Source organism: Crassostrea angulata, chromosome 1 (genome assembly GCF_025612915.1).
Source record: "Crassostrea angulata isolate pt1a10 chromosome 1, ASM2561291v2, whole genome shotgun sequence".
Taxonomy (NCBI): domain Eukaryota; kingdom Metazoa; phylum Mollusca; class Bivalvia; order Ostreida; family Ostreidae; genus Magallana; species Magallana angulata.
In genome coordinates this window covers 32,603,830-32,628,904 of record NC_069111.1, presented here as the reverse complement: position 1 = coordinate 32,628,904, position 25,075 = coordinate 32,603,830, and the positions used below count along the sequence as shown (strand labels likewise).

At 34.8% G+C, this 25,075-nt stretch overlaps 3 protein-coding genes across 6 annotated transcripts in view; 1 reads left to right on the top strand and 2 right to left on the bottom strand.

Moving 5' to 3' along the window:
- Window positions 1-4,737, top strand: part of LOC128180999 (uncharacterized) — a 34,171-nt gene extending 29,434 nt beyond the window's left edge. For all 4 annotated transcript variants that reach the window (XM_052849245.1, XM_052849263.1, XM_052849236.1 and 1 more), the window contains exon 14: window positions 6-4,737. In XM_052849245.1, coding sequence (XP_052705205.1) covers window positions 6-3,598 — 3,593 coding nt within the window. In that variant the 3' untranslated portion in view covers window positions 3,599-4,737. The remainder of the gene's footprint in view (window positions 1-5) is intronic.
- A 3,583-nt stretch (window positions 4,738-8,320) lies between these two features.
- LOC128190377 (uncharacterized) lies at window positions 8,321-16,454 on the bottom strand. The gene is made up of 6 exons (XM_052862408.1): window positions 16,215-16,454; window positions 14,899-15,009; window positions 12,947-12,980; window positions 11,945-12,081; window positions 10,636-10,695; window positions 8,321-10,385 (listed from the first exon to the last, which is right to left on the bottom strand). The coding sequence occupies exons 1-6, from the start codon at window positions 16,393-16,395 to the stop codon at window positions 9,067-9,069; spliced, it is 1,842 nt and encodes a 613-aa protein (XP_052718368.1). The 5' UTR covers window positions 16,396-16,454; the 3' UTR covers window positions 8,321-9,066.
- Window positions 16,455-18,676: 2,222 nt separating this feature from the next.
- LOC128157250 (probable splicing factor, arginine/serine-rich 5) lies at window positions 18,677-23,880 on the bottom strand. Its single transcript, XM_052819711.1, has 6 exons — window positions 23,732-23,880; window positions 22,347-22,358; window positions 22,138-22,178; window positions 20,824-20,922; window positions 20,569-20,693; window positions 18,677-20,379 (listed from the first exon to the last, which is right to left on the bottom strand). Exons 1-6 carry the CDS (start codon window positions 23,853-23,855, stop codon window positions 20,136-20,138), a joined length of 645 nt encoding a protein of 214 aa, XP_052675671.1. The 5' UTR covers window positions 23,856-23,880; the 3' UTR covers window positions 18,677-20,135.
- Window positions 23,881-25,075: the final 1,195 nt, after the last annotated feature.

Genomic DNA, 25,075 nt, shown 5'->3' with positions numbered 1-25,075 from the left:
TTCAGACGAACATGAAGGACACAAAATGTCTTGGCTTCCAAAAGAACTCCCACACAACGTCAAAATGATAATAACAACAAACCCTGAAGAACAATTTGAAAGTTTTCCAGGCCTTATGAAAGTCTACGGATCAAACAAAGATATCACAATAGCGATTCCCAATATGCCACAAGAAGACGCAGAGTCGATACTTAAGTACTGGTTGCAACATGACAATCGTGAATTAACGCAACATCAGTTTGACGTCATCATAAAAGCTTACAACAAATGCTCATTACCTCTTTATCTCAAATTAGCATTCATGGAATCAAAATCATGGTCATCCTTCACGGAGATTGAAAACTGCAAGCTTTCAGAAACAATTACAAAATTGGCTGCATTAAAGTTTGGAAAACTTGAGTCAAAACATGGTGAACCATTAGTGAGACGCGCGCTAGGGTACATTACAGCTTCTCGTGAAGGAATTGCTTCCATTGAAATGGAGGATATTCTTTCACTAGATGAGGCAGTGATGGATGATGTAATGGCTAATTATAGACCATCAAAGCGGCGTTGTCCAAGCGTCTTATGGATTAGACTACTTGAAGACTTATCCGATCTTCTTACGCCAACACTAACGTATGGCGTAATCACCTATGTTTGGGCGCATTCCCAGTTTCACCAAGCGGCAGATGACCGGTATCTTCAAAACCGAGATAAAGCACCTTCATACCACAAAGTCATGGCTGAATATTTTCAGGGAGTGTGGGCGTCGAAACCAAAGCCTTATACGGGTAGCGAGAAAGGAGTCCTCCGGTATGTATCGAAGCAGCCATTTTACTACGAACCATGCGAAAATAATCATGATGGATCTGATAGAAGCTACAATGTGAGGAAGGTGAACGAATTGCCATACCATCTACTCAATTCACAGCAAATAGCTCTGTACAAATCAGAATCTCTCTGCCATTTTGAATGGATTCATGCAAAGCTCTGTGGGACATCACTGCGGTCTCTTGTAGAAGAGTACCAAACAGGATTATCGGTGGAACCAACCGACTCTGAACTAAAGATGATGTCAGATGTTATTCAGCTTTCTGCGAAGGCACTATCAAAAGATCCACGACAGCTAGCGTCTCAAATTGTTGGGCGTTTGGCGACTATCATTGCTAACGACATACCAAGAGCACCCGGAGACCCCCCAAGATATCCATATATCCACGCTTTACTTAAACAGGCTCACGAACCATCACTTCCTGCTTTGATTCCATCCATTCGATGCCTGACAGAACCCGGAGGAATTTTATTCGATTTGCTCTCTGGTCACACGGATCCAATTACAGCAGTCGAAGTTACATCAGATGGTGGAAAAGCATTTACTGCCTCTAAAGATAACACGATGAAAATGTGGGACCTGAGGACTGGGAAAGTGATGAAAACCCTTCATGACGTGGGCACAAACATCACAAGAATACGTGTTGGATATAACGTTGCTTTCGTTGTTACCGTGGAGGAAAACGTCATTCAGGTCTGGAATCTTCGGTATTCAGAGCGCGTGTTACGCGTAGACAAGTACCCTGATCCTCCCGTGATTGGTATGGCAGGAGAAGGGAAGTATCTATGTGCCTTATTTGATGGGAACAATACTTTGCGAACATGGAACTTGAACAAAGCGGGCTATCCGATGATTAGTGAGGCCCACACCGAGAACCACAGAGTGTACAAAGACAATTCCGCTCTGATTGCACCCTTTTCGTTTGATGAACGGATCCTGCATGCCTCGAGGGGAGCCAACTGTGCGCTTGTCAACAACGTTCGAAACGGAAAACAGGTTCTATCACTGAAGTGCAATGACCATTCTTCAGCTGTGATAAGTCTAGGTATATCCCGAGATTATTACATCGTGGCTTGCAGACAGCATTACATGCAACTTCATGAAATATACCAACTGGAACTTTTTGATTTAAAGAGAGGAAAGTATTTACGAAGTGTTCGAGGTTGCATACACGATAAAATCAAGGACCTTCATATTAACTATATTGGATCACATGCAATTGCTATATGTGCCAGCGAAGAGACAAACACGTCAGACATAGCAGTGTGGAATATAGAAACAGAAGACCATAAACATTTGGCTCGTCACGCTGGAGCTTCAGTGCTAGGCGCATGTGCAGATTTCAAATACTGTCTAACTGCAGGTAGAAACGATAAAACGCTCAACATATGGAATCTCACCGGAAAAATTAACCAGTCAATGCCCAGACTAAAGAAACAGTCTGGTGTTTATCAAATCATGTCCATGACTAAAAACCCCCGATATGCAGTGGCCCGCCAATTCAATAATGGACCTGTCAGTGTGTGGAACATAGCAAGAGCAAAACAACTGAAATCGGCTGTAAGAATTGAACGTAGTCTGTCCGATTCATCCGATATTGTTGTGGTGCGGGACACAAAAGTAGTTGTTCTAACTGACAAAGGCATTGCAAACGCCAAGGATAACGCTCGCCCTGTCTTTCAGACGGTCCTAATTTATGACCTGCTTCAGAAAAAGTTCGTGAAGAAAATCAAGAAATGCTTCATAACGCCATGTCCTTCTCATGAGTACGTCATGCTAAAGGATGAAATGCTGCTGGGACTCTCAGAAAACCGGTCACACTTTGTTATCTGGAACTTAAAAAACGGCCAAGTGGAACATCGTATACGACCAATGTTAAAGGATCTGGAAAAGAAGATAGCTGAAACTGACGTCATGTCGCTTGCAAAAGATCGCTGTCATACAGCCAAACTGACACCTTGGGAGCGCCGTGTAGAATCTTTGTCTGCAAAGCAACGTCGTAGAGATGCCGCTGTTGATATTGAGCGACAACGAGTGGAAGAATTGAAGAAAGAGATCAGCAGCAGTGGCATTGATAGATATCTTCTCAGTGGAGATCAGAAAATCGCCGTTGCATCTTTCTTTGCACATTTCATGTGTGTGTTTGACATAGAAAATCACACGCATATGACCACTCTTGAGAGTGACACGTCTATGCTATCTTTGCTTGTAGCCTCTCTTACACACACTGGGAACTACCTTGTACAGGCAAATTATGACGAGGAGCAGAGAACTAGTTATGTTACCTTGTGGGATTGCTTTGAAGGCGTGGTGAAGAAACGACTAAAGAATGAAAGCAACGTGATGGCTCTCGGTATCAGTGAAGATGCTTCGAAAGTTATCATCGGAAAAGGAAACAAAGAAATACACATATGGGAACCACAAAAAACTCCCTCTCTTCGTAAAATTAAAAACATCGATGGTTTGGAATTTAATGAATTAAGCAAAATTTTTATCGTCGATAATGACACTCGTGCTGTAGTTTTCGCAGGCGACATTTCTGTGTGGGATATTGAAAGAGGTGTTGTACTTGCAGTTTTCTCACCTGACACCAAAATAACCTGTTGTCACGTTGTTAACAGCGGCCACGTGATCACTTTCGGGCTGCATGATATCCCAGAAATCGTCATCTTAAAGCTTATGTCCAGCGACATGCCTAGTATTGAGGACGAAGGGGAAGATATGTTCGGGGAGAAACCAGCTGAGTCATCTGATGAGGACGAGGAAGAAGAAGACGATGGATAAGTGCATATGCAGTATTAGTTATACCGCCGTTGTCAATATATACTCGAGAATAATACCGATTTGGGTATTAAACCAAACAAACTTAAGATATAAAAATGACAAAAATAGATTATTGGAACAATTGCATTACGATTCATCTATTGAATCATATATAAGGTGCCTCTTTTTATTTTTATTATATTACCAATATTTCTACAAATGCTGTGATTCTTCTTATAACATAGTCTGTGTTTAAATAATTGATTTACATTATTATTAAATGCTATTACTACGAACATTATATACAAAATACATGTATCTACTTAAGTTTGGTGAGAGAGAGAGAGAGAGAGAGAGAGAGAGAGAGAGAGAGAGAGAGAGAGAGAGAGAGAGAGAGAGAGTTCGTTCTTCGCGAAACTCCCGAAATTCAATTTCACGAGAACTTTTGGTAAACAGTTTTTAAAGTAAATTCAAAATTTGCAATATTTTTGTATATTTACTTCCTGTGATTCGGTGATCGAACACGCACGCAATTAAATATGTGATGCTAGTACACGTTCTTTATTTTCAGAATTTTTAAAACTGCCTCTACAAATGTACATTGTTTAAAAACGACTGTGATCTTTTAATGACTTTATAACTTAATGTTGTGTTTTTTATTATTGAACAATAAATAAGTTCTAAAAAAACCTGTTGATAATTAACTACTCCGGCCCAATTGAACTTTAGTAATAACCATACAAACACCACAGTATGCCTTTTCGTTATCTGGAAGCATTGGCTATAAAGCTTGCAGTGTTTCTTGGGGGAGCGGGGAGAAATATGATTTTGAAATATAATTCCTCAAATAGATTATATGTTAATATGAACATCATATGACGGGATCATAAATCTCTTCCCTAAATAAACCATTGATGTCCGACTCCATTTGATGAGCTAATGTTCAACGACAAACTGTAGGTTATGCATCAAGAGCTCTGTTTGTATGATTTAATAAATTAAACATATCATTGTCAGACATTTTCATTACAAACTTCAAGCATCTTTCTCTAAATGTTCAAAATTAAAGGACTTGTCCTCAAATACTGATATGTACATTCTTTTTTTTTTAGGGGTTGTTGTCTTTTTTTCGATTGTCTAGGCTATTGTTAGATTAATAAAATACTAATTACAAAGATTGCTGTTATTCCATGAATTCGCAACCATCTGCATAAAGTGCCATCTTCTAAATTCCTTTTAATGGAAAATATATGTACACCCTACCTACATATATACTTATTAGGTAAGTGTAATTCTTATTACGTAAAAAATGTAGGTGCCTTTGAATCGACTAGCTGAACACAAAGAAAAGATCTCCCTGATCAATTATTTTAAAATAATGGTTCTGCTGTTACGTAAAAAAATGGGACTTGGTAAGTAAGTAAATTATTTATTATAGTAACATGTGTTTCAATTGAACATATACACATTGAAATGTAACATATTATTGTTCCACCCAGCCCACCGGACCTATAAATATAAAAGTCAGTGTGAAAATTTTGTTTGTCTTAATCTGAAAGCTTTAAATTTGAATTGAGCACACAGTAGTGTTCTAAATAATTGTTGTCATTAAAATTTTCGGAGCCTAAAGTGGTTTCTAAACGACAGCTGTGTAAGTCGTTATATAATGAGCATTTTTAAAATAAAGTGTTCTTCAGTTTCAATTTCGTTTTAGTCACAAACGATGCAAATTCTATCGTCGAGAGAGATTCACGACGAAACCACCCAGTTTCCACACCGGGGGGGGGGGGGGGGGGGGGGGGGGTTGGAATGTCCAGTAGCACATAGTTTTCAGTTGTTATCCAATTTTATTAACCTATTCCAGAGACGAATCACATTTGTTTTGTGTCGAGAACTGGTAGGTGCCCATCCACATTCTCCTCGAATAGCTAATTGTGCTAATCTGTAATAAGGAAATACCGTATAGCACGATCCTGAACTTGGTCCAAAGAGTGAAAATTCTGATAACCCCACACCCCACTACAATAATCGAGGACTGGTGCAACGCAGCTGTTAAAAATTGTTTTCAAAAGAGGAAAATCTCATATCTTTTAATTTATGATTTTTTGATATTAACGATCGCCCTCCTGATTTGAATAAATTTTCCGCGTCAACTTTTGAAATTTCTGTTTTCGTTGAATAAAATACCAAGATATTTTGTAAACTGAAACTTAATCACATGTCGATATAGATTGTTTCTGAATATTTCAAACATAAATTGAACATATTTAATACAACATCTTTATTTCTATGTAAGCAACATACATTCAAATAGCAGACTGGTTGACACTAGCATTTATAATACAACACAGAGGTTATTTGCCTCATAGGCGTCGGAAGCAAATTGAAAGTGGGGGGGCTAGACTAAACCTCAGAAATATTGAGAAAAAAGTTATTCCCAAAATCATGGAAATCCTAATCCGTGGGGGGGGGGGGGGGGGGGGGTATACCTCCAAAAAAAAATTTACTTACCCAAATTTTTTTTCTCCAAAATCATGAAATCCCTAATCCGTGGGGGGGGGGGGGGGGGGGGGGGGGGGGGGGGGGCTAGTATGCTTCTGAATCTAACCTCTCAATCTTTCAAGGTAAATTTAGGAACAATAGTCTCTCCTGCGAGAAAAAGTGGGGGGGCTGAACCCTCTATCATGCTATGTTTATAATGGTTAGGTATAACTTTGCAAAAAAAGTGGGGGGGGGCTAAGCCCCCCCTAGCCCCCCCCCGGTTCCGACGCCTATGTGCCTATAACGTCTTAATCAAAATAAAACAGTAATTTGAAGAAAAACAATTCTTGATACTGCTCAACATAAAACAAATTAATGTAATCAAAAACTAATATATTTTATCAAAATATTTTGAATATAATTGTCAGAGCAAAGCTACTTAGGAAAGAAAATAACTTCTACCTTCTGAATTTACAATGTAAAAGGCTTTGACAAAATTATGGTATATAAGAGCTCTTCTCTTAACAAGATTCGTTACACAAATGTGCAAAATAATCTGTTATTGTTATACACATTTACACTTAAAGAAGAATTAGGTTAACATTAATCATAGTTAAACATTTCATCACAAAAATATGTATATAGCTCTTCTCTTTGCATGAACCATTAGTCAACTGTCTCAAATACGTTGTTTTTATTCAAAGATTTACATTCAAAGATGTGTTGAGGATATCATAAACTATAATTATTAAAAAAAATACAATAATAAATGCATGGTAAAAGAATTGTTCTGTTATATACGTGAAACACACTGAAACACAGAATGGCTGGAATTCTTGAAAAAAAGAAGATTGGAATGTGTTTAATTAAAATATTCAGAATATAAAAAATCCACAACAAATAAACACATTCAAGATTTAAGACACTTTGAATTGTACATATTTAGCAATGAGGAGCGAACATTACTTGACATTAACTTATAAGTCATGTATTTGGCTAATATACATTTCTAAAATATGTTAATAAAATGACACAAAGTCCATGGTTATATATCTATACAAGGTTTCTCTCTCTATATATATATGGCACTTGATAATATTAGGTGTAACACAAGTTGGTAACTGTGTTTACATTTAGGAGTATTAGGAATATAAATATGACTCGCTCTCCAAACAGCATTTGTCTTCTCAATATTTGTGCAACATTTCAAATGCTTACTTATGTTTATTTGCATGAGATTTCAATGGATCCTCGGCTCAAAGAAGCATTGGTAACTACATGTATAGTACACAGGTGTTTAACAAAGTTATAACATGTAACATGTTTGACAAGCTTTATCGTCATGGATATCATACGATTAACCGAGTTTTGTGAAATTTGAAATACGTGGTCTTAGTAGGGTGCTTCTAACATAATTATATTATTTCTAATTTTAATGTTATTTCATGAAACAATTAAAGAATAATGATTGATTTATCATATTGTTTTACATTTATAATATCATCATCCCTCAAATACAGTGCAAAATCAATGAAAAGTTTGGAATAATCGAATAATGCTGTTTGAACAGCGAACAGGGGAATAAAATACTCTTTTGGGGAGGGGTAGTGTTATTCAATCCATTGTAAAGGAAAACAAGTCATTGACTTGATGGATAATCAAAGCGATAGTCTTTACACATAACGTGTAAGAATTACTTCCTTTGCAGCGAAAATTATCAACATTTTACGACATAGCATGCAGGTACACCCCAAAAAAGAACGGTAAGAATAAATGTATAAATTGATTGTTTCAGACACAACAATTGGTTATTGCACAAAAATGGTTTTTGTCCAGTGTCAACATAAACATTGACGATAAAATGTAATACATGTACCTGTATGTAATAATTCAGATCACAATACCACAAAATTACAATCCTATTCACAAACAAACACCAATTACTAACAACATCTAAAGGTAAGCTGATACTCAACTCGATTAAGAGTTTACAAAGACACTCATGAGATATTTTCTAGTCCACGATGGTTTATCAAATTTTAACGATGTCATTGACATATTCGTCAAGCAAACAAAAAATCACAATTAAGAAGTCGTCTATCCATTAATCATTCCCAAGAATGTCAAACCTGATCATTGTAACCAGATCTGGTTCATTAATAAGTCTATTCTAATCCGATATTGTTTCTCCATAGAACTTTGATGTAAGTGACACTTACAATTGATATTCAATTAGCTAATCAACTTTTTTTTTTTTTTGGAAAACCTCTACTTCTGAGTTATGATACATGTGTAATAATGATAAAAACAGAATAATGTTCGCTGCAATAATGTATTTCTTCTCCATATTTCCTCCTGATATTGTCAGATTATAAAAAAGTCGGAATAATGTTACTTCAGCTCAAATCAATGTTTATACATATATTTTTTTTAATTCACACAAGCGTAAAAACATAACGTATAAAAAATTATGTATTAAATTATATGACATGTCCATCTATATAATTGGGTTCCACTTCACATGTACATGTACAACAACATGCGAGTATGCAGTTCTTCTTGGCAGTAAGATAACGGTTCCTTTTGGGTCAAACCTTATCTGTAAAAAAAAACTTTTCACTCATATGTTTCACTTTCCCACATCACCAAAATCGAGTTTATGAGTACTTGCACTTGCTGCCTCTAAACAATTCAAAGTACATGTCATTTCTCGCGCATTTTTATGCTGTCATTCTTTATTCGAACATGAATCCAGGACATGGTTTCAAAAAACAACCAAAAAAAAAAAATCACGATTCGTTTAAACTCTGAATAAGAGTGGCAAAGTCTTGAGAATACACAGAAAAACACTGATTATTTTCTAAGCTTGTCATTATCATGATTATATACCAGGTTTGATCACATTTCAAAAACAAAAAATAAAGAATTCTTCTCTGTCCTAATAAAACTTCTGTTACATGATATAGATGTACTTTCAGAGTGAATCAAAACTGCAATGCATTTCCTCTTCATTTCTTCTTCTCTCCATCCGAGGACGGTGGATTTTCCAATTGCTTTTTCAGTTTTTCTGATTGCATGACCACGTGCTGTTTCCATTTAGCAATGACATTGAGGGGTTCCTTCCAAATTCTTGGAATTAGTTCTGACAATAATGCATTCTCGCTTACTGTCACTGCGAATGGATACTTTGATTTCTGAGGTTGGAGAACCTTAAAAAGAATATCAAGTTCGGCATGTTTCAAAACTAAGACCTCGTCTTCTTTAGCAATCATCGATAAAAGCAAAGGAGTCAAAACTTTGTGATGAAATACATAGGCATCTCCCAGAGGGTAAAAAAACCCGCTCAATTCATCTGACCTCAACAATTCTCCAATTTTATTCTCTTCTTTTATACTACAACCTTTCCTACTGCAAATACTAACATATACTTCTTCCTTTCTTTTATCGCCTTTTTTTCTAAAATCTTCCAATGAAATTTTTCCGCCAGAAAAGGCTGCAAAAAGCAGTAAACAGACAAAATCCTTGCTGTTGGGGCCTGTTGAATCTTTAGCATCAAAATCAATTCGCATTTTCAAGACATTTTCCAAGCTGTCAGATAGAAGAGTGTCTGCAGATGCAAACAAATGTTTGTTTACACACATCATATCGAAGAGAAGTGGAATGCCTATACCTCCTTTGACTTTAGCTTTCTTTGCCCAGTTTTGCAGTGTCTTTTCATTAATGTTAATTAAAGAATTATCTCCATGTCGCTTGTCTACTGATTTCAAATTCTCTTCCTTCTTTTTCTGAGTGACATTAAACTTGTTGTAGGCTAGATGTTTTTTCAGTATCTGTACTTTTTCAGGCTTATCCAGTACCTTTTCAGATAACTCAATTACAAAGTCTCTATGGAACAGTGGGCAGTCACCAATCTCTTTTGCACAATTTCTCCAAGTTGTATCTGTTACAGTGCATATCAGTTGAAGTCTTCCTTCATCTATGGATTTTTTTAGCTCTGCGAATATTACTTTATGAGCCTTAAGCAGTGTTGGTTGAAAGGCATACTGTTCCAAAACATCATCCAGTAGCACACAAGTAACAGAACCTTCAACCATTTTACTCCCAACTTCTTCAACTGACTCGCAGATTTCAACCACACATTTTTTGCCATTGATTTGTGTTCCTTCCTTCTTGCTAAGGAGATTGACTGCACTAGTAGTCTTCCCGGATCCATGGGGACCAACAAATGTCAAAATGCCATGCACCTCAAACACACCTATGCATTTTGTGAAGACTTTGGTTGGGTAGAAGACATTGGCTTTCAAATAATGACAAGTTCTGAGAAGTTCTGTTTGAAAAAAAAATCATTTTGTATCATCAAATCAAAAGAAAAAACCTAACTGAATATTTAAGAACTTACAAATACATTTTTTCTTTTTACATATAAAAATTTAAGCAAAAATAAAAGAATATTGCAAGTTAATTACAGTTCTGCTATTTTCAAAACTAAATGCAAACATTTTTGTACTTCATAATAAAACAATTTATTGTTATGGTTTTAGTTCTATAATTTTATGGGCCAGATTTACATTTTTTACCTTCAGGAAATTTCTTTACTAATGGTTGTCTCATCTCTATGTCATCCTTTTTATTATTCCCTGAAAACAGATCATCATTAAGTAAACATACTGCTCACAATGCTGGTCCAGTACACTTTAATTTGCATCTTTCATAATCACAACTGAAAACCACCAAGAAATAATTTAATACATAGTTCTCTTTGACTTCCAAGAACCACAACAAGTTGATGACATTTTCAAAAAGATTTTTTTAAACACAGTGATATAATTAAAAAGATACACATGTATTAGATAAACAAAAAATAATACTATCATCCTAAACCAAAATCCACCTCTCAATTTCAGGGGCATTAAAATTAACTATAATTTAAGGAATAAGGAAACATTCTTTGAGTATTTTAAGGTTATCAAATAGGGTCAGGGTGATCAAATCAATTAAAGCCTGATTGTAAATGATCACCTCATAATGTTCAAAGAAAGATTCCTTCTTACTTATATTTCTATAATTTTCAGCAATTCTACAATCAAAATTCTACAGTCAATGACACTGGAGAAAATGTAAATAACTAGAGTTCTCTTATTCATTATAGAACTGAATATTCATTTGATCATCTGATTATTTGACAAATTCAATAGGAATTATGAAAGTAGATACTGCTTATCTTTTCAATAGTTGTTGAATTTAAACATGCAAATTAACTGACTGATTATTTATCCTGCAGCTACCCTTTGCATTGACCAAAAAAAAGTAACCAAATAAACCAAAGCTATATTCGGTCAATGCCCCCAATATAGCCTCTTGCTTTCAAGGGGGATGTGCAGCCATCTTGTACTTTTGAGGATAAGAAAGTAAACACTTCTTGAACAGACTTGTGAATATGTATTAAATACATGATAACTGTCTTGAAATATAAGTGATATTTGGGTTCGGGTCAAAAACATGAAGAGGGCTTGGTAAGCCTTGCCCTCTGTCATGTTTTCTTTCCCTCGCCCAAATACCGGTATAGCTTATATTTCAAGACAGTAACCATGTATTTTATATATATTCATTAGAGCAAGTAATAATCAAAACAAACAGTAGATTTCATTTTACTTTAATTTCTTTTATCAGGGTGGCTTTTATCCCTTGATATCATTAAATGACCGACTGAATTATTAAAAAAAAAAGATGCTAACCATGTCTATAAGATGTAAAAATCAAAGCAACGTCATTTACTTGTACACAATGATACATGTACCGTTTATCTAAACATGGTCATGGGCTTCCGTTTTCCTACACAACAACAGTATCAAGTAATAAATAGCAGGTCAAACTTAACAAGCGTACCTGATCCTCCACTTCTCCTTCTACAGTACCAGACACAACAAATGCTGATGACCACTAAGGTAGCCACAGCGACCCCTGCCCCCGCAATCAGTGGTAGGAAGTTGGGCGCAAGCTTCATGCCACCATTTTGAACAACGCTGTATTCAAAGAAACCATAAACAAATTATTTTTTTAAAATTCAAATGGTATTGCTATGTCCTGTTTTGTGGCTTAAGGTTACTGCACAGTTACTACATGTACCTACATGCAGTCATTTGGTAAGTATACTGTAAATTCCTTATATTACATGAGTACTTTATTCTGCGATTCCACTGTTTTGTATCAAATCGCAAGAATACAAAATTGCGGGCACAAATTGTTTGTTATAATTTCCTAAGTACAAAACTGTCTTAAAAATAAAAGCGAGATTCTAAATTCCACGAGGGGTGCTTCTTGCGATTTTACACAGATATTAATTCCTCGCGTTTAATTAGGAATCTACAGTAAGTCAAATTGGACCAAAGTGGTCCAGACTAGGACTTACAAGTCTTAAACAGGAGTCTTTTGTGACCTTGCATTGAGTTTTGACATGGTCACTGCACACTTATCACAAAGGAACTCTTTGGTGATATTTGAGCCAGTTCATGCCAAAGGGATATTATAATAAATGGCCTGAATAAGGATTTCACAAAGAAGATTGCTATGATATTGGCCTTTGATCTATATGCAAGGTTCAAGGTCACTGAACACCTTTTACCAAAATCACTTTTTGAATGAATGAAAAAAGGTGTCTTATGGTATAAATTTTATTTCTGGATAACATAAAAAATCAACAATCCTCTGGTGTAAATTAAAACACTGTAAATATACATTTGATACTAATAAACTTGTATTTGAATTTGAATTTTTACTGCTACTGAATGTTTTCTTTATTTGAAGTATACATTTTGTTGGTATTTATTACCACTCTTGATGTTGTTGTACATGTATCACTGGAAAATATTAATGAGAAAAAAAACTTACTCTGGTTGTCTTGTGAAGTTCAGACAGCCTGAATCTAAAGGTGGGAAAAGATAAACATTTTATGACTGAATATAATCAAACTTCATCAGAAATTCACATCAATGAAATTCTGTGTGTCTTAATCATGCCCCATGTTTTAATGGGACACGTACGCAGCAGTCAGTATAGTTATGGCTTTGACTATCTTACAGAAAGCCTAGTAGCCTGGGGCCTCACACAAATGTTTTATGTGGGATGACTTTACATCATTCACACATTCACCTGGTGATTTCTCTCACTGACAACAGTTCGTAGCTTTTCAGGTAACCATTGATCCAAGCATGGAAGAGTTTAAAATGAACATGCATATGCTGATATGCACAGTGAGAAAGAGTTCTTTTCAGGGAGATAGAGAAATGTGGCCCCTTGGCATCTTGTTTAATCTTGATATATCTTATCAATAATAAATACTAAAAAATTGTTTGTATGCTCTGGATTGAAGTCATGCTCTATAATTTCAAACCAACAAGAGATTTTGTCTATAATGACTTACAGAATGGCTGCAAAAGAAAACAAATTTCATAGAAACATGGTAGAATTTTATTTGAATTGAAGTTGGATGCGGGAGATCAAGTAGGTAGAAATAGACATGTGAATAAATGGGTAGAGTTAGAATTAAGGGTATGTAATTGCATGTACCTTGGCCACATCCCTCATCTGAGTAAAAATAGCCATAACTGTAGCTGCAGGTTTGTTGCTCCCAGTCTGAATATGACTGAATGAAGTCGTCTTTTTACTTGCCTCAGACTTTCTCTAAAACATGCTGACTTTGGAAAATGAAGTATGTTTAATTAAAAAACACAACATTACCTTACCGGTACTTTATGGGGCTGGTAATGGTGTTTAAAAGAATATCAGAAGCAAGTAAAGCGATGATATCTGTGGTAAATTGTCTGAAGAATTTAATGGTATTAATTATTTGAACTGAATTTGTGCATGTTGTGTGTAAATAAGGTACCGGTAAATCATTCCAATACTAGTTCATTTTTTCGTGTGCTGTATATTGCAACCTTTTTAATTTATAGGGAACTTTAGCTCTATGGTCATCCATCCAATTTTTTTCAGATAGGGAGCTACAGACCTGCAGCTACCATAATTGAACAAAAAGCTTTAGGTCTTCTTATGAGTATCAAATATACCAGTAAAATAAATAGACAACTTAGTAGAGTATACCTTGTTTATAAAGAATTTCCAATTTTTTCTCCACATATTCTTACGTTTAACACATTTAGCTACTTTTGTTGTTTCAGTTTCATATCAGTTTTTGAGAATAAGGAATAAAAACATCTACCCCCTTCTAGAGAGCCTGGTTTAAACAAAATTGAATATCAAAAAGTCGACTAAACCCCCCCCCCCCCCCCCCAGGGATAGGGAACTAAACAAACGTGAATCTACACTACCTGAGGATGCTTCCATTCAAGTTTTAGATTTTCTGGCCAAATAGTTATTGAGAAGATTTTAAAGCATATTTCTTTATATACTTCTGCATGAATGTAAAAATTTGACCCCCCTCCCCATCATTGTGGCCCAACCATACCACAGGGGATAAAGATCTGAATAAACTTGTTTCTACACTACCTGAGGATGCTTCTACACAAGTTTCAGCTTTTCTGGCCAAGAGATTTTTGAAAAATACCAACAAATTTTATCTCCACTTTAAAGAGGGTATGGCCCTTCATGCTTTCATTTGAACAAACGTAAATCCCCTTCACCAAATAATGCTTTGTGCCAAGTTTGGTTGAAATTGGTCTGATGGATTTGGTGAAGAAAATTGAAAATGTGAAAAGTTTACCACAACAAGATGACAACAATGATAGACAACAGATAAACTTTGATCAGGAAAGTTTACTTGATCCTTTGGCTAAGGTAAGCTAATAACATAACAAAACAACAAAAAATCATGCTTTCCTTACATTTGAACACGTCTCTAGATTGGAATTGTTGAGATGAACATATTCCTCTCTGCGGATCACAAGGTACTGCATCAAACCCTTTAGCGTTTAGGTTAAATACTGGACAGTAGTCTGGAAATAAACATAACACACATGAAGATTTATATATTGTCTATGAGAGCTGAGGCCAAGGCTTGCCTTTGTTGATATTTTTCAGCAAGAATTGATATTGTATATTGTTAAGTTCTACTTTAGGATGATATTGCCTTATCTATCGAATTAAATAACAGAATTTGTTCTTATGTTCAGATGTATATTCATGAAACTAGAAGATTTATCTGTTGATATTATACTTTATTATCAACTGAAGAAAACTTATGAATGTACATGTTCTCTGTATACATGTATTAATTTTTTCAATGACAGTTGTGCATTATTACATTTAAAGAACTAGATATGATATGATTCAAATTTGGCCCAAAAACTCGCAATTTTTACAAGTGTTTCAAGTACATAAATTGTTGATTTTAAAGAGTTCTCTGTTTATAGTCTGTCCCAAGATATTTAGCACATTTGGACAATTTTTGATAAAAATACACATACGCGGTACATGAAAAAAGTGCAATTGAAATAGTTGAAAGGAATAATTTCCAAGATAATTTCATTGACACATTTTCATCTTTCACTCGGAAAAATTCACAGAAACGAAAAAATTTTCCTTACAGAGATTTATAATGGGGAATGTTTACATCTTTTCTCCATTCGGAATACACTCGGAATACATCGCACATATTCTACAACATTATCATTTGGGCTTACTGCAATGCAAAATCCCCGTAGACATAACATTTTTTAGCATTGTATTGAAACCTGATAAGCTAACAGGGGCTTGGAAATTTTTCATACTTTTGAATGAACATTGTTTGAATCCTGAGGTATTAATAAATATCATGCATTACTATAAGCAAAATGTAAATCCAGGATATCTTGGGACAGCATGAGTATAGTAGGGCTGCTCATTTTTAAAACAAACCCTTGAGCATGTTGAGCATCTTGAAGAAGGGTCTACTGAGACCTATAGGACTGAAATATTGATTAGGATGATCATGAAATGATGGTATTAATTTCAGGTATTTTTTTGTATTGAACTGAGCAGTTGAGAGGCAAACCCTTGCACATTTTCACTTTTACCAACTCAATTACCCATCTTAATTTACAATTCAATTGTAATGAAGAGTCACTGAGTTGATAAAAATTGTCAGTTGCAACAAGATAAAACGAGAGTATCTATTTTTAAAACATATTTTAGAAAAAAAAAATCCCCAAATTGTCCCTACTTGGTTGAACCCATCCTGAACCCATGCACACTTCCCCTGGAACTTCCAAGTTGTTTGTAAGACAGTGATATTCCTTTGGAGGATTGCCACTTGTATCTGTACAATTGAACAGCGCTTTCCTTTTCATCCATTCTGTCTCATTTAGTGGACACGTCTCGCCAATCTCTACTGGCACAAACATTTTGGTCAAAAAGATATTTGTTCCGGATTCCCAACTTTCGGTTTCGTATAGGCTGGTTCCCGAGGCTTTCCGATGCAAGCTTCTTCGTTGCACTTCGGAGGGCCTCGGGAACCAGCCAAAGGTCAGGGTATGCGGTGTAAGACGATTTGGGGCCTGGGCGTTTTGAGACACATGATTTTTTGATACTTTGGTCACAGCTTAATCCATTCCACGGCACACTTGATTACCGATGTTTTTTTTTTTTATTACCTTTTCAAAAGGATTTTGTTGTTTTATTACAGATTAAATATTTTCGTCTATTTTGTCAAGCATGTAGCATCGGGGGGGGGGGGGGGGGGGGGGTTCAACAAAAAAAATATTAAACTGCACACCTCAGCCGATTTGTACCTCATTCAAATGTCACAGGTCTATTTGCCGAACAATTCTGTAGCCCGCACTCATTCATTCGGTTGCCAAAACTATACCTTATTCTAATCAAAGTACTGAAGTACTGTCAGGAGTTGATTTTATTTATTATTATCAATTTTAAATCAACGTTATGCAAATTTTTATAATATGAATTCTCGAAATTTTCCGACAAGAATTTCGAGAAAACCCCATATGAATCATTTTGTGTACTATTTAAAGATAGAATTAATTCCATTAAACTGTGTATCAGTATAATCGAAAAGTTTCTAAAAATTGTACACGTCTGGATCCAAGCAATTCGTTCAACCAGACGCTCGGCTGTCTCCGTTAATCTCCGACTACCAAGAGAGACTCTCTGCTTGTCGGAGATTTACGGAGACAGCCGAGCGTCTGGTTGATCGAGACTATATTGAGCTCTAGCGGAGGAATACATGCAACTACAAAAAACAATTGAATTGTTCGTACTATATAAAATCTGACTATTTTCAAGGTATTTATAGATACTTTTCTTTTGAAAACAATGGTACAGCATACAGTACACCGAATTTATCTATTATTTTTAAGATCTACGTCTTGTCAGCGGTGATGATTTGTGCTTAGGTCAAAACACTGTTTCACTTTCGGTTTGCCAGAGTAACGGCATAGGAGAGTTGATTAAAATCAACTCCCAAAAAGGGTTGAATTGAAAATGAGATTATCTCTATAACCAGAGACATCAATAACTCAGCGTTTTCATTAGAATTAATTACCATGCTTTCTAGTTTTTTTCTCACCCCCTTTAAATATATGATTGGATTTTTATCAGAGACATGTCTCTGATTTTTATGTAGACTGTGCGATCTGGATCTATATGAGGTATGACCGATAGCTTTATATTTGCGGAGCAAATCAATTAAATATCTCTTTATAGAAGGAGACAGACGTAACGTTTGTCTCATCGTCTTTACGTGCACGTATATTTTTATTGCGGTCACATGGGTCAGTTAAGTACTAGTTAAGTAAGTGAAACAAGAACAAAACGAGTAACTGAGGAAATTTACTTAACATTTTTGGGGTTTGATAGTCATACAACACTTGATACCCACACATGTTCATACGTATATGAGTGCCCGCAATGCCAATAAACACATGCGTCGTGAGAATGATTTCCTTAAAATGTGTAAAATGTGGATAACCATTAGCTATTTGAAAATATTTTAGCTAAGCAGCAGTAAATATTACGTCGATTATAGAAGCAACAATTTGCACGGCGGACGAAAACAGGTACTATAGCAAATGCAAATGAAAGAAAAGGTGAGCAAGCTCATATGCCTCAAGCTCCACCATTACTTGACTATGCTACACATAATGCTTGTATTTGACAACGTTAACAAAATTCTGAATTTAAAAGGGCCAATATTCCGAAAAAAAAATAACGGAATTTCTTGGTATATACACATCTACACTCTGTGTCCTAAATACCGACAAAGTTTCATTGTAAATTTCGTGCAGCAGTCAAAGAGAAGTTTGCTCTTACAAACTGTTCATTACCATATTCAACATTGGGCCAGCATTCTGAAGTCGAAAGGGCAATTAGTAATACCGGTATGATCATAGATCTACACATTGTGTCCTACATGTGGGCTGCATATCCTATAACTCTAGTATCAATCGTTTTGCCATTTGCGGGGAGAGGGTTGATAAACAAAACAGGAAATTATTTTCCTTTATCTTAAACATATATTTTGAGAGAATTAAATATACATAATGGTCCAGTGTCCAGAACTTCCATCAAAATTCTCTTTTATTCTTATTTCCTTCTCGTCATCCATCTTGCCTCTTGTGATGGCACCAAAGCAATCTTGAAACTATTTCATTGACCATAAACATAACACACATTGAAAATTTGCATTTTATTTCGATTTGAGAAGGTTGGTGGGCATAAATGTACAACCATCATTAAAGTAATACTTTTCATATCTCATTAATCACTTTACAATGCACAACATGTTGGTAAACAAAACAAGACACATATATACCTACATTATGAAGTAAAAACAATCTTTGACTAACAGAAATAATCATGTACTTTTACATTCAACCGTTATTTTTTGGGTTTTTTTTTCATTTGATTATGTATGTTTTAATTCTAAGTGAGAACATTTCAAAAGTAATAGTATTTTTTAATGTAACTAAAATCAAATGAAATTCAACATCCCAATCCCTGTCTTCCCCCTCCCATAAAAAAACCCTAGTAGAAACATTACTGATCGTTAAACTAATAAATCAAAGGCTGGAACGGCCACAAAGGCGTCGAGCTGACATTTTTTTCTTTTATATAGAATGATACCAATAATTTGAATTTCTGTACTAATAGTCATATCAAATGATATTAGACTTAGAATAGAAAGTATTTGAATTATGTTTTCTGCTGCTTTAAAAACAAAAATCGGTATTTTTTCTTATAAAATAGGTAGTGGTGCTTTTTTAATACAATAACTCATCATAATTGCAAAAATCGAAGAAATTTCAAAAATAATTTGTTTCTTTCTGCTTCAAACAGTCTTTGAACAACTTTCATAGGTTCATAATTTGAATACATTAACAGTGTGTCCCTAATTATATTAATAAAACATACATTTATTTATTTCAATTTCCGTTTGAAACAAGATTTCCTATGGTATGGTTGTTTACAAACTGCTCAACCAAACTAACTGCATTATCGAGTTTACTTTTTGCAACGAAATTACTAGATACGTTTATCGCTTACATTTATTTTGGAGACCATGCCTGATAACAAATAAATTTACATCTAAAATGTTATTTCTATCGGGCACGGTCTCCAATTAAAATGTAAGCGATAAACTAAAATAATATCTAGTGAATCTTTACACTTAGGCCTGATTGTATTCATCCGCCATTTCTTGAATAAGCAAATTTATTCTTATGCAATGAGTTGTCAATCACCAGGGAGGCAAAGTTGGGTTTTTTGTACACAATTTAGTTGAATAAATGGAAAAAAAAATCTTGTATTACGTTTAATACTTTTAGGAACTTATTTCTTATGCGCATTTAAAAGGCGGCGCAGCGCGTGAATTTTTGGACGATTGCCAATCCAGACGATCGCTAGAAGGCTGCCGAGCATTAGCTCGACGCCTTAAAAACTCAAATATCATCACTTTAGCTTGTCTCAAGACAAACTTTCTGTTCAAATGTCAACAAAAATAAAAAAATCATGAAAAAATGTTGTATAAAACAGTTTGGCTACAGCTCTGAAACATACCATCAATGGTTGAATATGCATGAAATGCATAACTGAAAATCACAATGTCAGACATTTAAAAAGTTTTGATTCAATCATCAACAGGGCTCCGTGACAGAGATTTATCATCATTTAGCTGCCCATTTCTTGGGGGAGATCGACTCCTTGATTTACTTTGTGGTGACCTTGACCTACTTCTGGACTTGCTTGGTGACCTTGATCGCGACCTCTTGCTGGACCTACGCGGACTGATTGAACTGGATCTCCTTCTTCTCCTGCTGCTATGGGAGCGGCTACGACTTCGCCTTCTTCTATCACGTGAGCGTGATCTAGATCTAGCATTAACATACAAAAGAAGAGAAAAAAAGTTACAAATAATATACAGGTCAACAGTTTTTTTTAAAGACATACTTTTTGTTTACCTTGACTGTTAAAAAACTGGTTTTAATATAAGATCAATTTTTTTGGAAAGTAAGTCATAGGAAATAGCATTCAGCTTGGAGTAAGAGGTAATGTACACTGACCTTCGTCGTGAGGGAGAGGGCGATCTATAGCGGCCACCACGAGGACCACCACTGCTGCGCCTGTCATACCTGTCAGGGTAATCCCTGGAGCCCCGCCCAGACCTGTAGTCATCATAGCCAGAACCCTGCACAACACACCATCATGAATTGAACGTAAACAAAAATCCACTGATTAAACTGTATTTGAATACAAACAATGCATATACCAAGTCTATATACATGTATATCTATGATCAAAGAGAATTAACTACTGACCCCTCTTGAAGCAAGTGAGCGCCTGGGTGCCCCTTTTGCCCTCTCCACTATGATACTGGAGCCACATATTTCTCTGCCATTCTCATAGCGGACTGCATCCTAATAAAGAAAAGAGAAGAAATTAATACTTTATGTAAAATCAAAGTACAACTAGGGAGCAATCATTAGTAAAAGATAATTTTTCTATGTGATTTGAAATTGTTATAAAGCACAAATACTAAAACACAGATAAGGACAAAAACAAATGTACTAATAAAAGAAAAAAGAACAAATAAAATAAAAATAAATATGAAAAGTCAAATATGTACCCACTTGCAGTTCATGATACTAAAGTACACATAAATAAAGACCATAACATTACAAAAACAAATAAAGCAGATGAATCTCATTAACTTTGAACTGTATACCCTTTAATACCATTGAAATCTGTAGTCAGTTGTGGTAAAGTTTGGTTACAATGGCAAAGGTTATATTGGCAACATGGATTGGATTGGCTAACAATGGCGGCCGTGTGTCAAAATATGGACCCTGGAGGGTAGCAGTCATGGTCGACAGCAAGAGAAAGTCGAAGCACATGACAGCAGCTATTTGTGTTTCAGAATATTCAGAATTTGGCTTTTGTTTTTACAGAGATTTGATGATTGGACTCATGGATGGAAGGGAATGGATTCGTGGCCACCTGGGTTTGGATTGGGGTCACGAAGATGGTGGAATGGTTTGGATTGGGCATGGCGGCTTTTGCTGCAAGATGTACATAGGATCATATTTCAACACCATATGCAGTGCTCCCAATGTATACGCATTAACAACACTTAACTGCCATTTCATTTGTACTCTAATTTTGTTTGTCTCTGCTTTATATAAACAATTCCTCTAATGGTAACTCTCTGCATATCATGGACTTCTTATGTTAAACAATCAACAATTTTGATTGCCTAAACATTTTAACAAATTTTAATTGTGGTTTCAAGACTGAGGGGTTAACACTTTTAAATTCCCAAAGGCTAATTGTTTCATTTCACTTAAATAAGGACAAATGCACACTACAAAATAACAATAATACTTTTGTTCAATTACAGTTACTTATGTCTTTCCAGTGTCTTGATCTTAACTGAGCAAAGAAATTTTTTACATAACGTGAGAAATTTTAAACAATTAAGTTACATTTTAATGTGAAAAAGTAATTTCATATCTCTAACCTTAACCAGTAAAATAAGAAACATGTCATATTTTATAATAGCTAAGTAATAAATTGGAACTGTTTAAGGGGTTGTAAATGTATCTGAGAAGATATTTTATCCTATTCTTCTTTACCTCAGCATCTCTGTGATCTTCATAGTCAATAAATGCATAAGCTACAACAACAAAAGATTATGAATCAAAAGAAAATCACACATTGTGTTTCAGTAAACAATAATGAAAATAAATGTCACCACTGACATAATATCTTTTAAAGTATTTATCATTAATAATTCAATATGATTTAAAAACATGTTGTAAATCCTATTTACAATGGTACTTACCCATCTCAGCACCTACAAGAAAAATTGAGATTAAAGAAGTTGGAAATTTAATTATACATTAGTGATGTAGTATTTAATACAGAATTCTTTTGGTGGTGTATATACATTTCAACAATACTATCTTTGGTGATTGATGTGTGATATGAAGGCAGCGACAATAACCCACATGAATCATGAATAAAAAAGAGAATGTTAATATTGTTTAGATTTACATCTTCCTTTTAAATAATGAATTGCTTGTAAAAATGAAGTAAAAGTAACTAAATCATTGTTAATGTAAGTGTGCTAGACAAAAGAAATAGTCAAATCGTCTTATATGAGAATTTGAGTCGAACATAATAATGAATATTTTGTTCATTCTGTGATTCTTCTTCGGTCTTGAAGGTTTCGACCAATAAATAAACTGGTTAGTGCTGGATCATGTAAATTTCAGTCCTGTCTGTTTCTAGTGAACAGTGAATTATACACAATTTCCATAACAAATTGAGGGAATCTTACTTAGTAGATGTAGAATGATACAGGTTGGGACTTGGGACCAATCGCACAGTAGGATATAATAGCCTGTTTGGGATATAATATCCCAAGTGGGATATAAATTTTTAAGTGCCAAAAATAGAAATTTATATTTTTCTCAAAATATGGTAAATCTGCATTAGAATAGATAAACCTTAACATTTTCTGTAACTTACTAACTATACTATTACAGAGTATGTTCCCTCAGTATATCCAAAACTTCTTGGGAACCAATCTTATAAACTAAAGATTTAAAGGAGAACTTGTATTCAAAAAGTTGTTGCATTTGATATAAATTAAATGCAAATTTGCATAAAAAAAATACCAAATTAAAATTTTTCATTTTTTGCACTTCTGTATCTCATTTGGGATATTATATCCCAAACCAGGCTATTATATTCTATCTGGGTGATTGGTCCCAACCTGTTAAATATATAATATAAATCAACTTGTTATGCCCTTATTTACAGCATGATAGAGCTTAATAACACGTCACTATAATTTATGCTCATCAGATTTCTTCATAAAATTCACGGCTTTTATTTGACTTAAAATTCGGTAGGCCTAGTTCATAACAACCTGTACATTAGTACAATATACTAGTCGGTGTTATTACATGTACAAGAGTTACTGTTCTTGAATTTCTCACATTAACCGAAAATAATATGGATAATATATTGTCTAAAATTCTGTATAAATTTTCAACAAAATTAATGAAAGACACCAAAATGCATTTGAAATAACAAGATAAACGTTCGATTAAAACAACCACGCAGACCTCTCTGGGCGCCATTTTACATTGAGTGACCTGATTGTGAAGACAGTAAACTGATAGGCCTATTGTGGAAACAAAGAACACATCTTTTATTTACCATATTTAATTTCACATCTTGTCATTCGTCCATACGGTTCAAATATATCTTCTAAGTCCCGAACTCTAGTTGACTTGCTGAGTCTGCCTATAAAAAGAGAACCCTCGTTTGCCCTCCTCGACATGATTGAACTTCCTAAAGTGTCCGGAAATGAAAGAGTAAGACCAAAAGCCGAGAACGTTGGAAAAAACCATTCCGAACAGACAGGTATGAAGAGCCTACCCAAAGTATTGACCCAACAACCCAATCCGCCAAAAAACAACAAAGAAATTATATGAAACAAAATTTAATTTATTCATTAAGCCCGGAAAAAAATTCAAATTTTTGTCAGTCAAAGAGATATCCCAGGGTACCCAAACTCCGTCACCACAAGCAGAAAACGTCCCGCGTTTCTCTGTAAATTATTTTTTGTGGTTATTATCATTTGCAATGACTAAATATAATCTGAAACTATATAATTTTTTAATTCATTAACAAAAATATTTTTATTTTTATTCATATAAGCCCACTGAACACGACGTTTATCACACGTGCTATCATAACTTATGAACCTAACTCCGTCACCCACATGCTCTATGATATGGCAGGGAATGAAGACACATTAACAATTTAGTTAAAACTCAATTTGTATCTAGGCCAAGTTATAATAAGTAAAAATGGTGCATACAATTTAAATTTTATTTAATTTCATCGAAATGAAATGATCGCCAGAATAAAAAATGGGTCCATGTAACAACAATCACAATGGCCTTTTCAGAATTTATGGACGCCGTTTGATTTATGTCCTTACATATTTCAAATAGTTTATATCATTAATTAATATATTACTTATAATAAAAAAGTAAAATAATTTACAGAGAAACGCGGGACGTTTTCTGCCTAGATACAAATGGAGTTTTAACTAAATTGTTAATGTGTCTTCATTCCCTGCCATATCATAGAGCATGTGGGTGACGGAGTTAGGTTCAGAAGATATAACAGCCACGCGTGGTAAACGTCGTATTCAGAGGGCTTATTTGAATAAAAATAAAAATATTTTTGTTAATAATTTTATGAATTATGAATATTGTTTTAGATTATATTTAGTCATTGCAAATGATAAAAACCACAAAAAATAATTTACAGAGAAACGTGGGAGGTTTTCTGCTTATGGTGACGGAGTTTGGGTACTCGGGGATAATGATACAAAAGTTCGGAAAAAAAACTTGGTCGGCAGAGAAAGAAGTTGCCCTCTGCCCCCCCCCCGGTACTTTATATTGAACGTTCCAATGAAATTTTCAGAGTTTGCAATTAGTATATTTACAGTAGCGGATCTAGAGGGTGGATTATTTGGGTCTTTCCATT